This window comes from Ylistrum balloti, unplaced genomic scaffold (genome assembly GCF_031769215.1).
Source record: "Ylistrum balloti isolate Yb309-2 unplaced genomic scaffold, AGI_CSIRO_Ybal_v1 Utg371398, whole genome shotgun sequence".
Taxonomy (NCBI): Eukaryota; Metazoa; Mollusca; class Bivalvia; order Pectinida; family Pectinidae; genus Ylistrum; species Ylistrum balloti.
In genome coordinates, this window is record NW_026782736.1 from 53,415 (window position 1) to 73,303 (window position 19,889).

The 19,889-nt window shown below is 32.0% G+C and overlaps 2 protein-coding genes across 2 annotated transcripts in view; both read left to right on the forward strand.

Moving 5' to 3' along the window:
- The first annotated feature begins 220 nt into the window (after positions 1-220).
- Positions 221-6,244, forward strand: LOC132562359 (C-type lectin domain family 4 member M-like). The gene is made up of 3 exons (XM_060227101.1): positions 221-311; positions 5,145-5,321; positions 6,003-6,244. Exons 1-3 carry the CDS (start codon positions 221-223, stop codon positions 6,242-6,244), a joined length of 510 nt encoding a protein of 169 aa, XP_060083084.1.
- An 11,650-nt stretch (positions 6,245-17,894) lies between these two features.
- LOC132562353 (glycerol-3-phosphate dehydrogenase, mitochondrial-like) overlaps positions 17,895-19,889 on the forward strand; it is a 29,773-nt gene continuing 27,778 nt past the window's right edge. Inside the window, exons 1-4 of the mRNA XM_060227092.1 lie at positions 17,895-18,025; positions 18,468-18,648; positions 18,938-19,062; positions 19,431-19,528. Coding sequence (XP_060083075.1) covers positions 17,930-18,025; positions 18,468-18,648; positions 18,938-19,062; positions 19,431-19,528 — 500 coding nt within the window. The 5' untranslated portion in view covers positions 17,895-17,929. The remainder of the gene's footprint in view (positions 18,026-18,467; positions 18,649-18,937; positions 19,063-19,430; positions 19,529-19,889) is intronic.

The following is a 19,889-nucleotide window of genomic DNA, read 5'->3' on the forward strand; positions in this document are numbered from 1 at the left end:
GCGCAGAATAAGATTGGCGGAATATATCTATACGCCACGGGAACAAACTAATGATTGGGAGAGTGAACGAGATATGGATATCGTACGAAACAAGTCGCAATTTCATCCCAAAAAAGGCAGAAATAACACTATCGATAAAGTTTGTGATACACTGAATACTTTAAAATGACCACAAGAACCAGGAAATTCCATTAAAAGCAATATCACAAGAGAGGAAGAAATGACGATGAACTCTTTGTCGAAAGATGAAACAATAGTAATAAAAGAAGCGGATGCAGGAGGTGCAACAGTAATTATGGACAGTGATTTCTGTAAGAAAAAAAATAGGGGGTATCCTTGAAAACACGGAATTTTACCAAATTATTAATGGAAATCAAGATAAAATAACGATGCAAAAGATAAACACGTTGATCAACAATAACACTTCAAGTAAAATTGGTGAAAAAGAACAAGATTATCTTACTGATTTCGAAATTACAGAAAGTTGTTTCTATGGATTACCCAAAATTCACAAATCATCCCAAATAAAAGAAGCCATTAAATTGCAAAATAATGAATATATAACATGCGAAAGTCCAGAAGATCTCCCGTTTAGACCTATAGTAGGAGGACCTAATTCCCCAACACAACGGTTAAGTCATATTTTAGATATTCCTTTAAAACCGCTATGCAAAGAAGTAAAAAGCTACGTCCGGGACGACCTGGATTTCCTCCGACATCTACTGGAAGATACAGATATAAATGCACAGCTTCGATGTCGTAAACCTATATACCAATATTACCGTTGATTTAGGACTAAAGGCGGTTGAATATTGGATGGAAAAGCACCTGGAGAAAGTTAGCCATCGCTTCAAATAGAAATGCATATTGAAAGCAATGTCTTTAATTTTGAGGAATAATACTTTTACATTCAATAACAAACATTATATTCAAATCAAAGGAACAGTAATGGGAACTAAAGTAGCTCCTACTTATGCTACACTTACACTTGGCTACTTGGAAATGATCCTTTATAACGAAACTAAAGAGCGTTGGGGCGAAACTTTGGCAATATATAGCAGAAAACTGGAAACGATTTCTAGATGATTGCTTTATAATTTGGAAAAACACAAGTGAATATTTGCTACAATTTGATGAACTTATAAGCACCCTGGATCCCAAATTCCATTTTTAGACATAATAGTGAAAAAAAAATACTACTGATATCTACCACACGTAAACGGATACTCATCAATATTTACATTTTGGATCTTGCCATCCAGCACGCACAAAACGTGCAATCCCGTATAACTTAGCACGAAAGATCGTTACCATCGTCAGCGAACAACAGATCGGAGAGGAAATCAAAGTAACAAGAACAACAGGAATACAAAGTCACAAAGTGTAAAAATCCACGCTGTGGTATATGTGACTAAATGATGGAAGGAAAATCATATTATTTTGGAACGAAGGAGTTCAGTGTGACTTGCAATATGTCATGTTATTCAAAAAATGTTATATACTTGATAACATGCCCGGGCTGCAAGGAATTTTACATTGGAGAAACTAGTAATACCTTACAAGCTCGAGTTCGCGTACATAAACAACATATAAATGTACCACAGTATCGCCAGATCAAATTAAGTGAACATTTAGATATATATGGAAAGAAAAACTTTCATATATTTCCATTTTATAAAGTTTTATCAGACAGTCGTATTGTTAGAAAAGAGAAGGAAAAGTATTTCATAAAAAACATTCAATCCCAAACTAAATAGTTTAAGCTAGAATTATCAATTGTACTTTTATTATCTCCCATATAAATATGGCGTCACTATTGAACTGCATTATTAATGATGTCACAATTGTATCTATGTATATTATGTAAAACATCTGAAGAAGAAATGAAAGCGCTTATATTTTACAGCTCATCGTGTTTTCCAGTTTTCTAAATTTTATTATATAAGTTTTATAAACACTAATGTATTAATGATTAACTTCATAATTATCCTCGACTTGTATGCTAGTACAAATCATTTCTTGATACGTCGTAACAGGTTTATCAATATGTCACTGAACGGAACATAGAATAGGATATCCCAGAAAGGGGAGATGGGCAGCGTTGGAAATAAGAAATATGTAAATCACCTTTTTCGTTCTTGCATCAACAGAGTTTTTTTGGGATAGTGCTGTTATGCAATATGTATTTTTGTAAGCAAAGTTGCAGTCCTCTTGCATTCCTAATCTGTTTTTGCTGTTAAACATTACCCCCATATAATGGAGTAGTACAGTTTATTCTAGTGCTCTTATTTGGCTGGAAAGACGAAAGAAATGTGTACGGGGAGTTTTATAACTCATTGCTGATAACAAAATTAGCGTTCACTTGCAAGGGAATATTTAATGTTCATATCTGTAATACGAACAATATCTGCCTCCTGAGTCATTGTAAGACGTTAGTCTGAAAGCTGTGTCACTTTACGTTCATGAATATCAATAAGGTAATTGTAAACTACTCAGCGTCGTGGAATTGAAGGAAAGGCAGATTGCTATCGGATGGTGCGGTTTGTTATATCGAAGGAGAGAAAGTCCTGATGCAGTAGCTCTCAATAGATTTTTAATGATCGTAACGTATCGAAATGTTTTACAATTTAAAGATTGCTATTTTCGGATTCTGTCAGATGTTATCTCTTTGCCACCTAGTGATAACAGTAACATACTCGTCTATTCGTGGATTTGCGACAGGAGGTATAACAGACCTCTACCCACAACGTCCTGTCGACAAGGTCATACCTGGAAACATCTCAATGTATCTTTGTTTCATTAAGTGTGAAAGGAATATAAAGTGTATGTCGCTATTTACTAATGCTGGACAGTGTCATCTGTATTATAGTGGATTTGTGGACAACACTGTACTATTACAAGAACCAGGGTGGAAGTTCTATAATATATATACAGGTAGGAATTCAACATTCACACTCAAATACATATTTTTATGAAGCTGTATTGCAAATTACATTAAGCATTTGATGAGGCTGTTTCTTTGTCTTTATGTTGATAGGTGCTATTCATTTGTTTCTTTTGTACAGTCCAATGAGATGATATGTAGAAATTACTGCTGGTGGGATTTAGTCAAGATGGTTACCGAAACTGCACGCAACTTATTAATTTCTCTTTATTGTGACACTATTTAGCTTATTTACCTAAACTTCACGTTCGTTTCAAAACAACAGAAAGTATTGAACATGGGTCTCTCAGTTGGCAGACTGCACGAAAATCATGGTAATGTTAATATACCATTGAATCCACTGCGAAATGGAAAAGGATTTATATAAGTTGTTTAACTTGTTTCCAATTCCAGTTCCTATGTAAACTTTGCTATGTATTATTCGCATGTTGTTATGGAATAAAATAAAGTTTATATTAATCCACTGCGACATGTAAACAACGTAGATTACGTTACGCTGCAGGTTTCTTGCTACCCAGAAATGGAGGATTGACTTTTTGTTTCGCTGTAGGAAAAGATTAGAAAATACAGCTGACTAATAAATGTCTGCCCTTTCCTTGATTTCCAATTTTGGTGGATAAAACCATGGTCGTGATAAATAAATATCTTGTTATTTAAGACAATACGTCTCGAGTTATACGGGTTTGAGATAACGAGATTCGAGGGTACACAGCATCTTTTTTCCTCTTTTTACCAAACGAGATACATAAGACAATATTTTCGATAAAGAGAAAAACTATTTCATACCAGATGTAATAAATACATTTGTGAGTAAGACAATCGATACAACTGTTAAAACATTAAATGAAAATTTCTTACAGTGGCTCTCATCGTGTACGTGCTTCTCAAACTGGGCCAGCGAAAATTTCTTTCAAACAACTAATACAGCATCAGAAATATCAAAACATTTCAATTATCACTGAAATCACTATGTCAATATTATTTTTATCCCGCATATAGTATACCCTGATCTAAAATTGATAACTGGTACAGAGCGGGATATTTCTTGATATTCCTGAAATGGGGAATGTAGAGACCAACATTGATCAGTTGTCTCATCACTTAATGTATTACTTTTTCTTTCTAACATCTATCGTCATATGACCCGGTCTGTTGGTATTTCCTTGGATGGCTGTCCTCATATGATATTAGCTGTTGGTATCTCCCGAGACATCTGTCCTCATATGATATTAGCTGTTGTTAACCTTCCTAGGCATCCGTCCTCATATGTTATTAGCTGTTGGTATCTCATCTAGACGTCTGTCCTCATATGATATAAGCTGTTGTATCTCACTAGACATCCGTCCTCATATGACCCGGGCTGTTGGTGTCTCCCTAGACATCCGTCCTCATATGTTATTAGCTGTTGGTATTTCACTAGACATCTGTCCTCGTATGTTTTTAACTGTCTGTGTCTCCCTAGACATCAGTCCTTTCATGATATTAGCTGTTGGTATCTCCCTAGACATTCATCCCGATATAATATTAGCTGTTGGTGTCTTCCTAGACATCCGTCCTCATATAATATTAGCTGTTGGTGTCTCCCTTGACATCCGTCCTCATATGATATTAGCTGTTGGTGTCTCCCTAGACATCTGTCCTCATATGTTATTAGCTGTTGGTATCTCACTAGACATCTGTCCTCATATGTTTTTTAACTGTTTGTGTCTCCCTAGACATCCGTTCTTTCATGATATCAGCTGTTGGTATCTCCCCTAGACATCCGTCCTGATATGATATTAGCTGTTGGTATCTCCCAAGACATTCATCCCGATATAATATTAGTTGTTGGTGTCTTCCTAGACATCCGTTCTCATGATATTAGCTGTTGGTGCCTCTCAAGACATCCGTCCCGATATGATATTAGCTGTTGTTGTCTCCACTAGACATCCGTCCTCATGATATTAAGTGTTGGTATCTCCCAGGTCACCCAACTGGTCCTATTCTGATCGAATTTGGATTATGTTTATGTTCACTTGTTGGTTTTCGATTAATAACTGATATTGATGTCTCTCTTACAAAATGGTGTACAAATGTCAAAGTAAATTAGCGTGATTATCCTTCAGAAAACAAACAAGAACAACACAAGCAAAAAGAAAAAAATAATAATGTGTAAATATATTTCTCACACCAAACATTTTCATGTATTGTTTTTTCCAAGATGGTTGTCCTATCACCGATGGCTACATACAGAGCAGACAATTAGGACTGTGCTACAAACTACACCTTGGAGGAGTGAGAAACTCGTATGATTTTATGTCGACATGTCAATCAGAAGGCGGAGAATTACTGCGCATCACATCCCAGGAAATACAGGATCACATCGCCGATTTCCTAAGTATACACACCTTTTATAAGTCAGATATTGTGATATTCTTTATTAGATTTCTTTGTTTTTTGTTCTTATATAATGATTTTGGCATCGCTAGTGTTTCATGATATCCTTTAAATACTAACTAAAAACGTATATAGTGATTGTCCTAACAGCAGTGATGGTATGCGTTTTATGTACTCATTATTGGTAATGCCCAAATTTGTCATTACCACAATTGGCTGCAAGTGACGATACATTATAATTTAAGTACAAATTAAGTACGTTTCAAGTTTTAGATTTCATAAAGAAATTAAACACTCATATCTGATAGAAGTAATTTACACCGATACAAATACAATATTTATATACTACAGAACAAACTTATATGACTTATTGTTTAGAAAACTTTGCCAGTGAATTTGGGACCCGTACAAACAATAGTTCATGAACAACTCTTTTAAACCAAATCGTTTGCTAAGGACATGAAACAAATCAAACTGGCCTTTATTAACTTATTCTATTTACAAAGTGTTTACTCTTAGTCTTTGTTTCTGTATTACCAAAAACTTAAAGATAATGTTAAAAGAATTGTTAGCAAGATAACATGTGTCCTTTTCTGAATTACCAATGTAAGCATTGCTCAAATTTCTAAGAAAAAATGCCTAATCAGTTAAACGGCTTTAGAGATGCTCTTTATCTTCACAGCTGATGCCACCTGCCATTTGGTAATACTGATTCAAGGGTCAGACCGCAACAGCGAGGGGACATTTAAATTTGAGGACGGTACGGATTTGTCATACTTCAACTGGTATGGGTCAGAACCCAACAACCACTTGGGCGACGATGATTTTATTTTCCTCGTTCCAGATCAAGGATTCCGGTGGGGTGATGGCATTGGCGTTGCAACAACTGTCTCCTCTTTCATGTGTGAAATAGCTATGGTGTGACAATCGATTGCAAATATTGGTGATATAAAATGCATGCCATGTTTTACTTCATATAGATACTTCTTTTAATATTCGTTAATAACGAAAATTTAACTTATTTTGTGGTTGTTGCACCTATTCTTCTTTTTTTTCTTAAATCATTTTTTATAATTCTATTATTCATGAAGCAGTTGAATACACGGAAGAAAACACCGAAACAAAATCTTAATTGAAACACAAATAGATGAAAATGGATCAAATTATGAATAAAGAAATATTTAATCGGAGACTCCTGAAAAAAATTAAAGGAGAGATACTGTAATTAAGGAACGTGATTATGTTATTTGGGAACGTGATTTTATTTTTTGGGAACGTTATGATGTTATTTGGGAACGTGATTATGTTGTTTGGCAAATTAATTTTGTTATTTGGTAACGTGATAATGTTATTTGGGAACGTCATTATGTTATTTTGGAACGTGATTTTTTTATTTGGAACGTGATCATGCTATTTGAGAGCGTGATTATGTTATTTGCGAACGGGATTATATTATTTGGAATGTGATCATGATATTTGAGAACGTGATCATGCTATCTGAGAACGTGATTTTGTTATTTGGGAACGTGATTATGTTGTTTGGCAAAATAATTCTATTATTTGGTAACGTGATTATGTTATTTGGGAACGTGATCATGTCATTTAAGAAGGTGATTTTGTTATTTGGGAACGCGGTTATGTTATTTGGGAACATGATCATGTCATTTAAGAAGGTGATTTTGTTATTTGGGAACGCGGTTATGTTATTTAAGGCCGTGATTATGTTATTTAGTAATGTGATTTTTGCTATTTTGGAACGTGATCATGATATTTGGGAATGTGATATGGCCTACTTGAATTGATCAAGATTAACAAGATATTTTCCTTAGCAATGTCTCGGGTTACAAACTAATCCTCATGTTTCAATCTATTTATAGAGGAAAATTGTAAAATTTGTCAGACAAATATTGCATCAGTGTCATTCATTTCTATAAGTCTGATATCAGCCTCCCGCCACTTTTGCATGTTCTTGTAATATCGACCCCCGCTGTCACACAGCATGTAGAAATGCCACTTTGTTATGAATTCATAAACACATTAATTATTTGTATTGTTGATATATTCGTCAAAAAATCGATTTAATCGAATCAAACATAACAAAAGCTTTTATGTTTCATCTTCGATTTTTGAAACAAAATTCGGTCAAAATTTAGATATTGCCCGAAGTTAATGAAATTTAGTGTGCACGTATATCATGTGTTAACAAATATAAAAGAAAGATCAATACGGAGACCATAGTAAAAGTGCAGTGAAAACAACAAGTGTTCCGAAGGGTTAGTCTATTGTGCTTCATCCACGACATCCGCCCATAATGTAAATTTTCGTCAATTGAAGTGCCATGGTTGACAACAAAGCAATCACAATGTATAATAACAAAAGAAAAAAGAGAGAAACATTCGGATAATTACAGGAAAAGAAAGATAGACAAAAACAATAGACGCAAAGACAGACAAAATATGGTAGTAACTGCCAGATAGACAGACACACGGACATAATTGATACATGAGAATTGTTTTATTTGCTGGAATATAAAGCTGGTTAATTAGTTAATATCTACTAGAATATATAAGTGTGTAGGGAATTTATTGATATTAGTTTAATATTTACTGGAATATATGAAGGTAGGTAGGGAATTTATTGATAATAGTGTAACATCTACAAGAATACATGAAGGTAGGTAGGGAATTTATTGATAATAGTTTAATATCTACTGGAATATATGAAGGTAGGTAGGGAATTTATTAATAATAGTTTAATATCTACTGGAATACATGAAGGTAGGTAGGGAATTTATTGATAATAGTTTAATATCTACTGGAATACATGAAGGTAGGTAGGGAATTTATTGATAATAGTTCAATATCTACTGGAATATATGAAGGTAGGTAGGGAATTTATTGATGATAGTTCAATATCTACTAGAATACATGACGGCAGGTAGGGAATTTATTGATATTAGTTTAATATCTACTGGAATATATGAAGGTAGGTAGGGAATTTATTGATAATATTTACTGGAATATATGAAGGTAGGTAGGGAATTTATTAATGATAGTTCAATATCTACTGGAATATATGAAGGTAGGTAAGAAATTAATTGATAATAGTTCAATATCTAAAGAAATATCAGTAGGTAGGTAGGGAATTTATTGATAATAGTTCAATATCTAAAGGAATATCAGTAGGTAGGTAGGGAATTTATTGATAATATTTCAATATCTTCTGGAATATATGAAGGTAGGTTGGGAATTCATTGATAATAGTTCAATATCTACTAGAATACATGACGGCAGGTAGGGAATTTATTATAATAAGGAATATATGAAGGTAGGGAATTTATTGATAATAGTTTAATATACTGGAATATATGAAGGTAGGTAATATACTAGAATACATGAAGGAAGGTAGGAAATTTATTGATAATAGTTCAATATCTACTTGAATATATGTCGGTAGGTAGGGAATTTATTGATATTAGTTCAATATATAGTGGGATATATGAAGGTAGGTAGGGAATTTATTGATAATATTTTTATATCGACTTGGATATTTGAAGGTAGGTAGGGAATTTATTGATAATAGTTCAATATCTTCTGGAATATATGAAGGTAGGTTGGGAATTCATTGATAATAGTTCAATATCTACTAGAATACATGACGGCAGGTAGGGAATTTATTGATGATAGTTCAATATCTGCTAGAATACATGACGGTTGGTAGGGAATTTATTGATAATAGTTTAATATCTACTGGAATACATGAAGGTAGGTAGGGAATTTATTGATAATAGTTCAATATCTACTGGAATATATGAAGGTAGGTAGGGAATTTACTGATAATAGTTGAATATCTACTGGAATATATGAAGGTTGATAGTGAATTTATTGATAATAGTTTAATATCAACTGGAATATATGAAGGTAGGTAGGTAGGTAGACGGTAGGTAGGGAATTTATTGATAATAGTTCAATATCTACTGGAATATATGAAGGTAGGGAGGGAATTTATTGATATTAGTTAAAAATCTACTGCAATATTTGAAGGTAGGTAGGTAATTTATTGATAATAATTCAATATCAACTGGAATATATGAAGTTAGGTAGGGAATTTATTGATAATAGTTCAATATCTACTGGGATACATGAAGATAGGTAGGGAATTTATTGATAATATTTCAATATCTACTGGAATATATGAAGGTAGGTAGGGAATTTATTGATAATATTTTTATATCGACTTGGATATTTGAAGGTAGGTAGGGAATTTATTGATGATAGTTCAATATCTACTAGAATACATGACGGCAGGGAGGGAAGTTATTGATAAGAGTTTAACATCTACTGGAATACATGAAGGTAGGTAGGGAATTTATTGATAATAGTTTAATATCTACTGGAATATATGAAGGTAGGTAGGGAATTTATTAATAATAGTTTAATATCTACTGGAATACATGAAGGTAGATAGGGAATTTATTGATAATAGTTCAATATCAAAGAAATATCAGTAGGTAGGTAGGGAATTTATTGATAATAGTTCAATATCTACTAGAATACATGACGGTTGGTAGTGAATTGATTGATAATAGTTCAATATCTACTTGAATACCTGACGGTAGGATGGGAATGTATTGATATTAGTTGAATATCTACTGGAATATATGAAGGTAGGTAGGGAATTTATTGATAATAGTTCAATATCTAAAGGAATATCAGTAGGTAGGTAGGGAATTTATTGATAATAGTTCAATATCTACTGGAATACATGAAGGTAGGTAGGGAATTTATTGATAATAGTTCAATATCTACTGGAATATATGAAGGTAGGTAGGGAATTTATTGATAATAGCTCAATATCTACTGGAAGATAAGAAGGTAGGTAGGGAATTTATTGATAATAGTTTAATATCTACTGGAATATATGAAGGTAGGTAGGGAATTTATTAATAATAGTTTAATATCTACTGGAATACTTGAAGGTATGTAGGGAATTTATTGATGATAGTTCAAAATCTACTGGAATACTTGAAGGTAGATAGGGAAGTTATTGATAATAGTTCAATATGTAAAGAAATATCAGTAGATAGGTAGGGAATTTATTGATAATAGTTCAATATCTACTGGAATATATGAAGGTAGGTAGGGAATTTACTGATAATAGTTGAATATCTACTGGAATATATGAAGGTTGATAGTGAATTTATTGATAATAGTTGGAATATATCTACTGGAATATATGAAGGTAGGTAGGGAATTTATTGATAATAGTTTAATATCTACTGGAATATATGAAGGTAGGTAGGGAATTTATTGATAATAGTTTAATATCTACTGGAATACATGAAGGTAGATAGGGAATTTATTGATAATAGTTCAATATGTAAAGAAATATCAGTAGGTAGGTAGGGAATTTATTGATAATAGTTTAATATCTACTGGAATACATGAAGGTAGGTAGGGAATTTATTGATAATAGTTCAATATCTAGTGGAATATATGAAGGTAGGTAAGAAATTAATTGATGATAGTTCAATATACTGAATATATGAAGGTAGGTAGGGAATTTATTGATAATAGTTCAATATCTACTGGGATACATGAAGATAGGTAGGGAATTTATTGATAATAGTTCAATATCTACTGGAATATATGAGGGTAGGTAGGGAATTTATTGATAATAGTTCAATATATAGTGGGATATATGAAGGTAGGTAGGGAATTTATTGATGATAGTTCAATATCTACTGGAATATATGAAGGTAGGTAGGGAATTTATTGATAATAGTTCAATATGTAAAGAAATATCAGTAGGTAGGTAGGGAATTTATTGATAATAGTTCAATATCTACTAGAATACATGACGGCAGGTAGGGAATTTATTGATATTAGTTTAATATTTACTGGAATATATGAAGGTAGGTAGGGAATTTATTGATAATATTTTTATATCGACTTGGATATTTGAAGGTAGGTAGGGAATTTATTGATGATAGTTCAATATCTACTAGAATACATGAGGGCAGGTAGGGAATTTATTGATATTAGTTTAATATCTACTGGAATATATGAAGGTAGGTAGGGAATTTATTGATATTAGTTCAATATCTACTGGAATATATGAAGGTAGGTAGGGAATTTATTGATAATAGTTTAATATCTACTGGAATACATGAAGGTAGGTAGGGAATTTATTGATATTAGTTTAATATATAGTGGGATATATGAAGGTAGGTAGGGAATTTATTGATGATAGTTCAATATCTACTGGAATATATGAAGGTAGGTAGGGAATTTATTGATAATAGTTCAATATCTACTGGAATATATGAAGGTAGGTTGGGAATTCATTGATAATAGTTCAATATCTACTAGAATACATGACGGCAGGTAGGGAATTTATTGATATTAGTTTAATATTTACTGGAATATATGAAGGTAGGTAGGGAATTTAATGATATTAGTTTAATATTTACTGGAATATATGAAGGTAGGTAGGGAATTTATTGATATTAGTTTAATATTTACTGGAATATATGAAGGTAGGTAGGGAATTTATTGAAAATAGTTCAATATCTACTGGAATATATGAAGGTAGGTAGGGAATTTATTGATAATAGTTGAATATCTACTGGAATATATGAAGGTTGATAGTGAATTTATTGATAATAGTTTAATATCAACTGGAATATATGAAGGTAGGTAGGGAAGTTATTGATAATAGTTCAATATATACTGGGATACATGAAGGTAGGTAGGGAATTTATTGATGATAGTTCAATATCTACTGGAATACATGAAGGTAGGTAGGGAATTTATTGATAATAGTTCAATATCTACTAGAATACATGACGGCAGGTAGGGAATTTATTGATATTAGTTCAATATCTACTGGAATATATGAAGGTAGGTAGGGAATTTATTGATAATATTTGAATATCTACTAGAATACATGACGGTAGGTAGGGAATTTATTGATAATAGTTCAATATCTACTGGAATATATGAAGGTAGGGAGGGAATTTATTGATATTAGTTAAAAATCTACTGCAATATTTGAAGGTAGGTAGGTAATTTATTGATAATAGTGTAACATCTACTAGAATACATGAAGGTAGGTAGGGAATTTATTGATGATAGTTCAATATCTACTTGAATACCTGACGGTAGGAAGGGAATTTATTGATATTAGTTGAATATATAGTGGAATATATGAAGGTAGGTAGGGAATTTATTAATGATAGTTCAATATCTACTGGAATATATGAAGATAGGTAGAGAATTTATTGATAATATTTCAATATCTAAAGGAATATCAGTTGGTAGGTAGGGAATTTATTGATAATAGTTCAATATCTACTGGAATATATGAAGGTAGGTAGGGAATTTATTGATAATAGTTCAATATCTACTTGAATATCAGTAGGTAGGTAGGTAATTTATTGATAATGAAGGTAGGTAGGGAATTTATTGATGATAGTTCAATATCTACTGGAATATATGAAGGTAGGTAGGGAATTTATTGATAATAGTTCAATATCTAAAGGAATATCAGTAGGTAGGTAGGGAATTTATTGAAAGTACTTCAATATGTACTTGATTATCAGTAGGTAGGTAGGGAATTTATTGATGATAGTTCAATATCTACTAGAATACATGACGGCAGGTAGGGAATTTATTGATAATAGTTCAATATCTACTGGAATATATGAAGGTAGGTAGGGAATTTATTGATAATAGTTCAATATGTAAAGAAATATCTGTAGGTAGGTAGGGAATTTATTGATGATATTTCAATATCTGGAAGAATACATGAAGGAAGGTAGGAAATTTATTGATAATAGTTCAATATCTACTGGAATATATGAAGGTAGGTAGGGAATTTATTGAAAATAGTTCAATATGTACTTGAATATCAGTAGGTAGGTAGGTAATTTATTGATAATAGTTTAACATCTACAAGAATACACGAAGGTAGGTAGGAAATTTATTGATGATCGTTCAATATCTACTGCAATACATGAAGGTAGATAGGGAATTTATTGATAATAGTTCAATATGTAAAAAAATATCAGTAGGTAGGTAGGGAATTTATTGATAATAGTTTAATATCTACTGGAATACATGAAGGTAGGTAGGGAATTTATTGATAATAGTTCAATATCTATTGGAATATATGAAGGTAGGTAGGGAATTTATTGATAATAGTTCAATATCTACTGGAATATATGAAGGTAGGTAGGGAATTTATTGATAATAGTTCAATATCTACTGGAATATATGAAGGTAGGTAGGGAATTTATTGATAATAGTTCATATATCTAATTTGGAATATATGATAGGTAGGTAGGGAATTTATTGATGATATTTCAATATCTACTTGAATATATGTCGGTAGGTAGGGAATTTATTGATATTAGTTCAATATCTACTGGAATATATGAAGGTAGGTAGGGAATTTATTGATAATATTTGAATATCTACTAGAATACATGACGGTAGGTAGGGAATTTATTGATAATAGTTCAATATCTACTGAAATATATGAAGGTAGGTAGGGAATTTATTGATAATAGTTCAATAGTTTGAATATAGTTCAATATATGAAGGTAGGTAGGGAATTTATTGATAATAGTTCAATATCTACTGGAATATATGAAGGTAGGTAGGTAATTTATTGATAATAATTCAATATCAACTGGAATATATGAAGTTAGGTAGGGAATTTATTGATAATAGTTCAATATCTACTGGGATACATGAAGATAGGTAGGGAATTTATTGACAATAGTTCAATATCTAAAGGAATATCTGTAGGTAGGTAGGGAATTTATTGAAAATAGTTCAATATGTACTTGAATATCAGTAGGTAGGTAGGTAATTTATTGATAATCGTTTAACAAGTACTGCAATACTTTTAGGTAGGTAGGGAATTTATTGATGATATTTCAATATCTACTGGAATATATGAAGGTAGGTAGGGAATTTATTAATGATAGTTCAATATCTACTGGAATATATGAAGGTAGGTAGGGAATTTATTGATAATAGTTCAATATCTATTGGAATATATGAAGGTAGGTAGGGAATTGATTGATAATATTTTGATATCTACTTGGATATTTGAAGGTAGGTAGGGAATTTATTGATAATAGTTTAATATCTACTGGAATACATGAAGGTAGGTAGGGAATTTATTGATAATAGTTTAATATCTACTGGAATATATGAAGGTAGGTAGGGAATTTATTGATAATAGTTCAAATATAAAGGCAGGTAAATGATACTGGAATATATGAAGGTAGGTAGGGAATTTATTGATATTAGTTCAATATCTACTGGAATATATGAAGGTAGGTAGAGAATTTATTGATAATAGTTCAATATCTAAAGGAATATCAGTAGGTAGGTAGGGAATTTATTGATAATATTTCAATATCTTTTAGAATACATGACGGTAGGTAGGGAATTTATTGATTATAGTTCAATATTTACTGAGATACATGAAGGTAGGTAGGGAATTTATAGATGATATTTCAATATCTTGAGGAATACATGAAGGAAGGTAGGGAATTTATTGATATTAGTTCAATATCTACTGGAATATATGAGGGTAGGTAGGGAATTTATTGATAATAGTTCAATATCTACTGGAATATATGAAGGTAGGTAGGGAATTTATTGATAATAGTTCAATATCTACTGGAATATATGAAGGTAGGTAGGGAATTTATTGATAATAGTTTAATATCTGGAATACATAGACGGTAGATAGGGAATTTATTATCATGACTGGAATATATGAAGGTAGGTAGGGAATTTATTGATAATAGTTCAATATCTACTGGAATACTTTAGGTAGGTAGGGAATTTATTATATAGGTAGGGAAATATATGTTCAATAGGTAGGTATGAAGGTAGGTAGGGAATTTATTGATAATAGTTCAATATCTACTGGAATATATGAAAGTAGGTATGGAATATATTGATATTAGTTCAATATCTAGTTGGATATATGAAGGTAGGTAGGGAATTTATTGATAATAGTTTCAATATCTACTGGAATATATGAAGGTAGGTAGGGAATGCATGTGCCCCATTTAGGACCCTACCTCTCGGCTGTAATTAGTAACGGTCATGACTAGCCAGTCTTGTTTCAACTGAGAGTGGTACTTTGCAGTAGATGTAAATGCATGTTGTTTTTCAAAAATGCCAAAAGCTGATAAGAATGATTTGTCACAGAAACAGAAGTTGTCGCATGTTCAATTTGAAATTTTCCAGCTTCCTACTACTGTTTTTTTTTAAACGATTAGTTATGTTCTTTAGAGCTGCCCCCTTCCTATAGCAAACCTAGTCAACTCCGATATTCATTTGCTTTAAATTAGCTTTACAAAGATATATACACTGCCTTCTATATTACATGTCCCTGATCCATGTATACATCAGAACATCAGACACAAATGACCTAAATGACTTGTAACTGCAAGGCACATCTGCTTACTTGACATACATTTTATGAGTTTGTAAGTTTGTGACAAAATATAGAAGATACAAGCAAAATAACCATTTGTCCTGCACATCTTGACCGAGTGAATTTACTTATCAAAGCTTCAGGAAGGCCCAAGTTTTACTTATTTTTATCTCCTAATCATCATATAGAACAGTACTGGTGGTGACGTATTATAGAAAGAGATAAGAAACTGTACAGTTGTATTTAACCAGCCTTGCTTTACCAATTGTCATACCAATTGTCTACAAAAGTACAGTTAGGAAGCAGTTAGGAAACTTAATGATTTTCAAATTGATTGTGCTAACTTTTGTGACAAATGATTTCTGTTTATTTTTGATATTTGTATAACAATAAGCATAGAGAAAACCATCTGTGATGGCATTGATTTTCCTATCGATTTTTGTAACTTTTGAAGTACAATTTTTATTGTTATAAAAATGAGATTAACTTCTCTATGGGTAACAAAATTGCTCTGGTCAGATGGGTCGGTACCAAATCCACGCTGACATGGAGGCACAGGCAGATGAGATTAGTAAACAGCAGTAAAAAGAGGGGACTTCACAGCTTCTTGACTCAGTAAACAGACGCAAATCTAACACCGGATAAGTCACCACTGGGCCTAGTTTCTTATCCCTCTGTATTATACACCCCTGGTACTTGTTACTGACCTATTCTCACCAACTTAGGTCATAGTGATGGGAAGAAGTCAATGATTGAATAAAATAAATTTTCAATTCGTTCAACATCATTTGATGTGATAATTGATTGCAATTGATGTTATGCAAAGCAAGTTTAAAATTACAAAAAAAAAATGGAAAATATTTCTTTGATAAAGAAAACACTCACTTGCTATTAATATTGAACTCAGAGCTCATTATGAAATTTAATTAACTACATTGGAAAGCCTATCTGATTTTAGTCAATAATCGATTATGAATTTTAACCAATTTCCAATCACTAGGTTGTTGACAGGTATGTACATGTCAGTGACTCGAATGCTGACTTAAGCACAAGTCACACTTCAGTGGTTTTTTAGTTGCTATATATATGTTGATATTTTAAAACTGTTATACCTTTGCATATCATTATAATTAATTTTTGAACTTGCGACATACAAGTATATTTGCTTTCTTGTACGATATCTTTTGTTGCTGTTGTCTATCCTTCAGCACCATTATCTCCGATCCCAATCTCACAGCGACAGAATAAAAAGCCAAGCTACACACAAATAGTTTTACAAGTTCATATCAAATCTGTATTAGCTGTACATATAAAATTCTAAATAAAAAAGAAAATGTATAGATTTCAAATAAAAAAAGATGGATAAAGTTGAAAATAGAAATAAAACTAAAAAAAAAGTTTAAAAGGTATTGAGCTACCAAAAGTATATATCAAATTATGATATTTTCTCAATTCGTTTTCAAATAATTGATTCACAGACTATTTCACCTGAAAATTTCAACAAATAGGCAAGTTACATTTAGAAATGGAAAACTCAGTTGGAGGACACAGCTAGTGCAACACCGTTTTTTTTTTTAGAAAAAAAATTATATAGACCAAGAAATCAAAGTACATTGTGTTAAAAATCTGGTAAAATTTAACAAGACAAAAACAGTGTTCCCCTTAGTATTTTGAAACTGTAGAGAATACTATTGTCACCCTCACAATGTATTTTTGTATATAAGAGTGCTTGAAAACCATGGGATGTAAAAAGATTTTAATTTTGGTCTAAATTAGCTTTATCTCACATGAAATGAACAAAAACTTAAGACACTTTAATCCCAGACTTTAAGTCAAATAAGTTCCAGTTTCACAGAATTTAGATATGGAAGACAAATTAAAATGGAGGCAGCCATTTCGTTGTACCATTTCAACTCCTACTGTAACATTGTTGTCAATATTACAATGTTGCAATCAATTTTTTACTAGCCAATGAAGACTACTCCAGTGTATATAACACCAGTGACATACACACAACTATCACATGAGTGAATTCATTGCATAACAATATATTGTACAATATGTAGATCTCTTCGATTTTTAATATTTATTTAAATCTTTTAGGTGATGGTACATGAACAAACTGTATGATCTTCTAACAAAATGGAGAAATTCCGCTTGCTTGTGAGAAAAGTTCCAAAAACGGGTGTGGTGGTGGCAGGTGGAGTTACTTACTTCCTATACTCTTATATGAAAAAGGTATGTAACATAGCTGGTATCCAGATTTTTTTTGGAAGATGGGAGGAGTGGGGGGGATATAAAGAACCACTTAATTTTAATTTCTAATAAGAATGCAGATGAAATGCTGGTAACTATTTACATATGTTCCTGAGTGAGTGGATATATAGCCAGCATCATCATGTCTTTAGTGATGGACACTGTCTCGATACCCAAAGGTTTACAGGATGATTTATAGGGAAAGTTACATAAGGGGTAGATCCAAACAAACTCCAGTTTAAGAAGATCTTCACATTTGTAGAAAAATGAGATTTGTGGTGTACATATTGTGTTGATGGTTTTCATAACGGAACAAATATCTAGATATAATTTTTATAATATCATAAGCAGCCTGAATTTTTAGCTCTACTGAAGTCTAAAAAATTGAATTGATATTATGTGATTATGTCTGTCTGTTATACAGCATGCAGTGCATTCAGATGAAGGTAGCTTAGCAGTCGATGGTGTGCATCAGAAATATGCATGGGCACCCCTGCCGTCCCGGGCCCAGCTGTTAGAATCCCTGAAGAAAGATGAGTTTGATATGCTAGTCATAGGGGGAGGAGCTACAGGAACGGGGGTCGCAGTCGATGCCGTCAGTAGAGGTATGGAAGCTGGTGATGAAAAATGCTGAATCAAGCATGATGTTGAATCTACATCGCTTGATTAATGTTGATTAAAAAATGTAAATGTTCATGATATGGCATCCTTTCATTCTAGACAACTACATTCATCAGAAATTTGATTTCATCTTTCATATTTATTAATGTATTTGGATCAGACCTTATAAATTTTACATGAGTATTATAAAAATCCAATTTCTGACTCGAGGCTGAAATCTGTTTGCAATAGTCACTGGTCATTAGTATGCAATTATTTATATACGTATTTAAGGTTTGAAAACTGCTATGGTAGAGAAGTATGACTTTGCGTCTGGGACCAGCAGTAGGTCTACTAAACTTATCCATGGTGGTGTCCGATACCTGGAGAAGGCTGTCTTCAATCTGGATATAGAACAGGTAATTAGTTATCCACTTACAAACCTATTCCTTGAAATAAGCACACCTGTATATATAGAGTTGTTCAGTATTATAACAAATTAAATGAACATTTTTCTTGATAATTGGCTACTGATTAGCAAATTATTCCCCATAAAAAATTCATATGAGGCAAAAATAAGACTTGTACACAGTAACATGAGTACTGGTGTAACTAGGAGGTATATTTTAGATACTACTGAAAAGGTCTCAAATTGTACTTGAAAAGTGAATACAGATACTCTTGATCCCTGTCAGTATAAAATCACCAAATGTTTACAATAAAATGAAGAACTTCTGTATTACTACATGCAGGTGCCCCAATATATTTTGTATTTGGTACATTTCAGTATCGAATGGTGAAGGAAGCATTGACAGAGAGAGCTAACTTAATCGATATTGCTCCTCATCTGGCATACCCCTTTCCTATCATGCTTCCCATATACAAGTAAGTTTATGAAAAACAAATCATGATATAATTATTAATTTTAAATGGAAGACTTGCAATTTGTATTAAATCTTCTACAATAGTGGCTACGAAGAGAAAACTTGGCAGCTGGTAGCATCAAAGAATGTTGATTTGCTGATAAGTTATGACAGACCGATATAAGTTTTGAAAATCTGGGTGTTCTACAGTCTCTAGAATTATTTCAATTAAGATGTAGGTCATAGAAAGTCTCTTAAATTATATATTTAATTAAATAAAATGGTCAGAACTTAAGTCTTGTAGTAACATTATTTTTATCTACTATATTTTGCCATTAAGATTGTAACATGAATATTGAAATGAAAGGTTTTGATTGACATAG

Excerpts from the sequence above, each read along its gene's own strand:
- LOC132562359 (XM_060227101.1), top strand. The coding sequence starts at position 221 with ATGACGATGAACTCTTTGTCGAAAGATGAAACAATAGTAATAAAAGAA. Across the intron at positions 312-5,144 it reads AATTATGGACAGTGATTTCT|ATGGTTGTCCTATCACCGAT; the intron begins GTAAGAAAAAAA and ends GTTTTTTCCAAG. Across the intron at positions 5,322-6,002 it reads TCACATCGCCGATTTCCTAA|CTGATGCCACCTGCCATTTG; the intron begins GTATACACACCT and ends TTATCTTCACAG.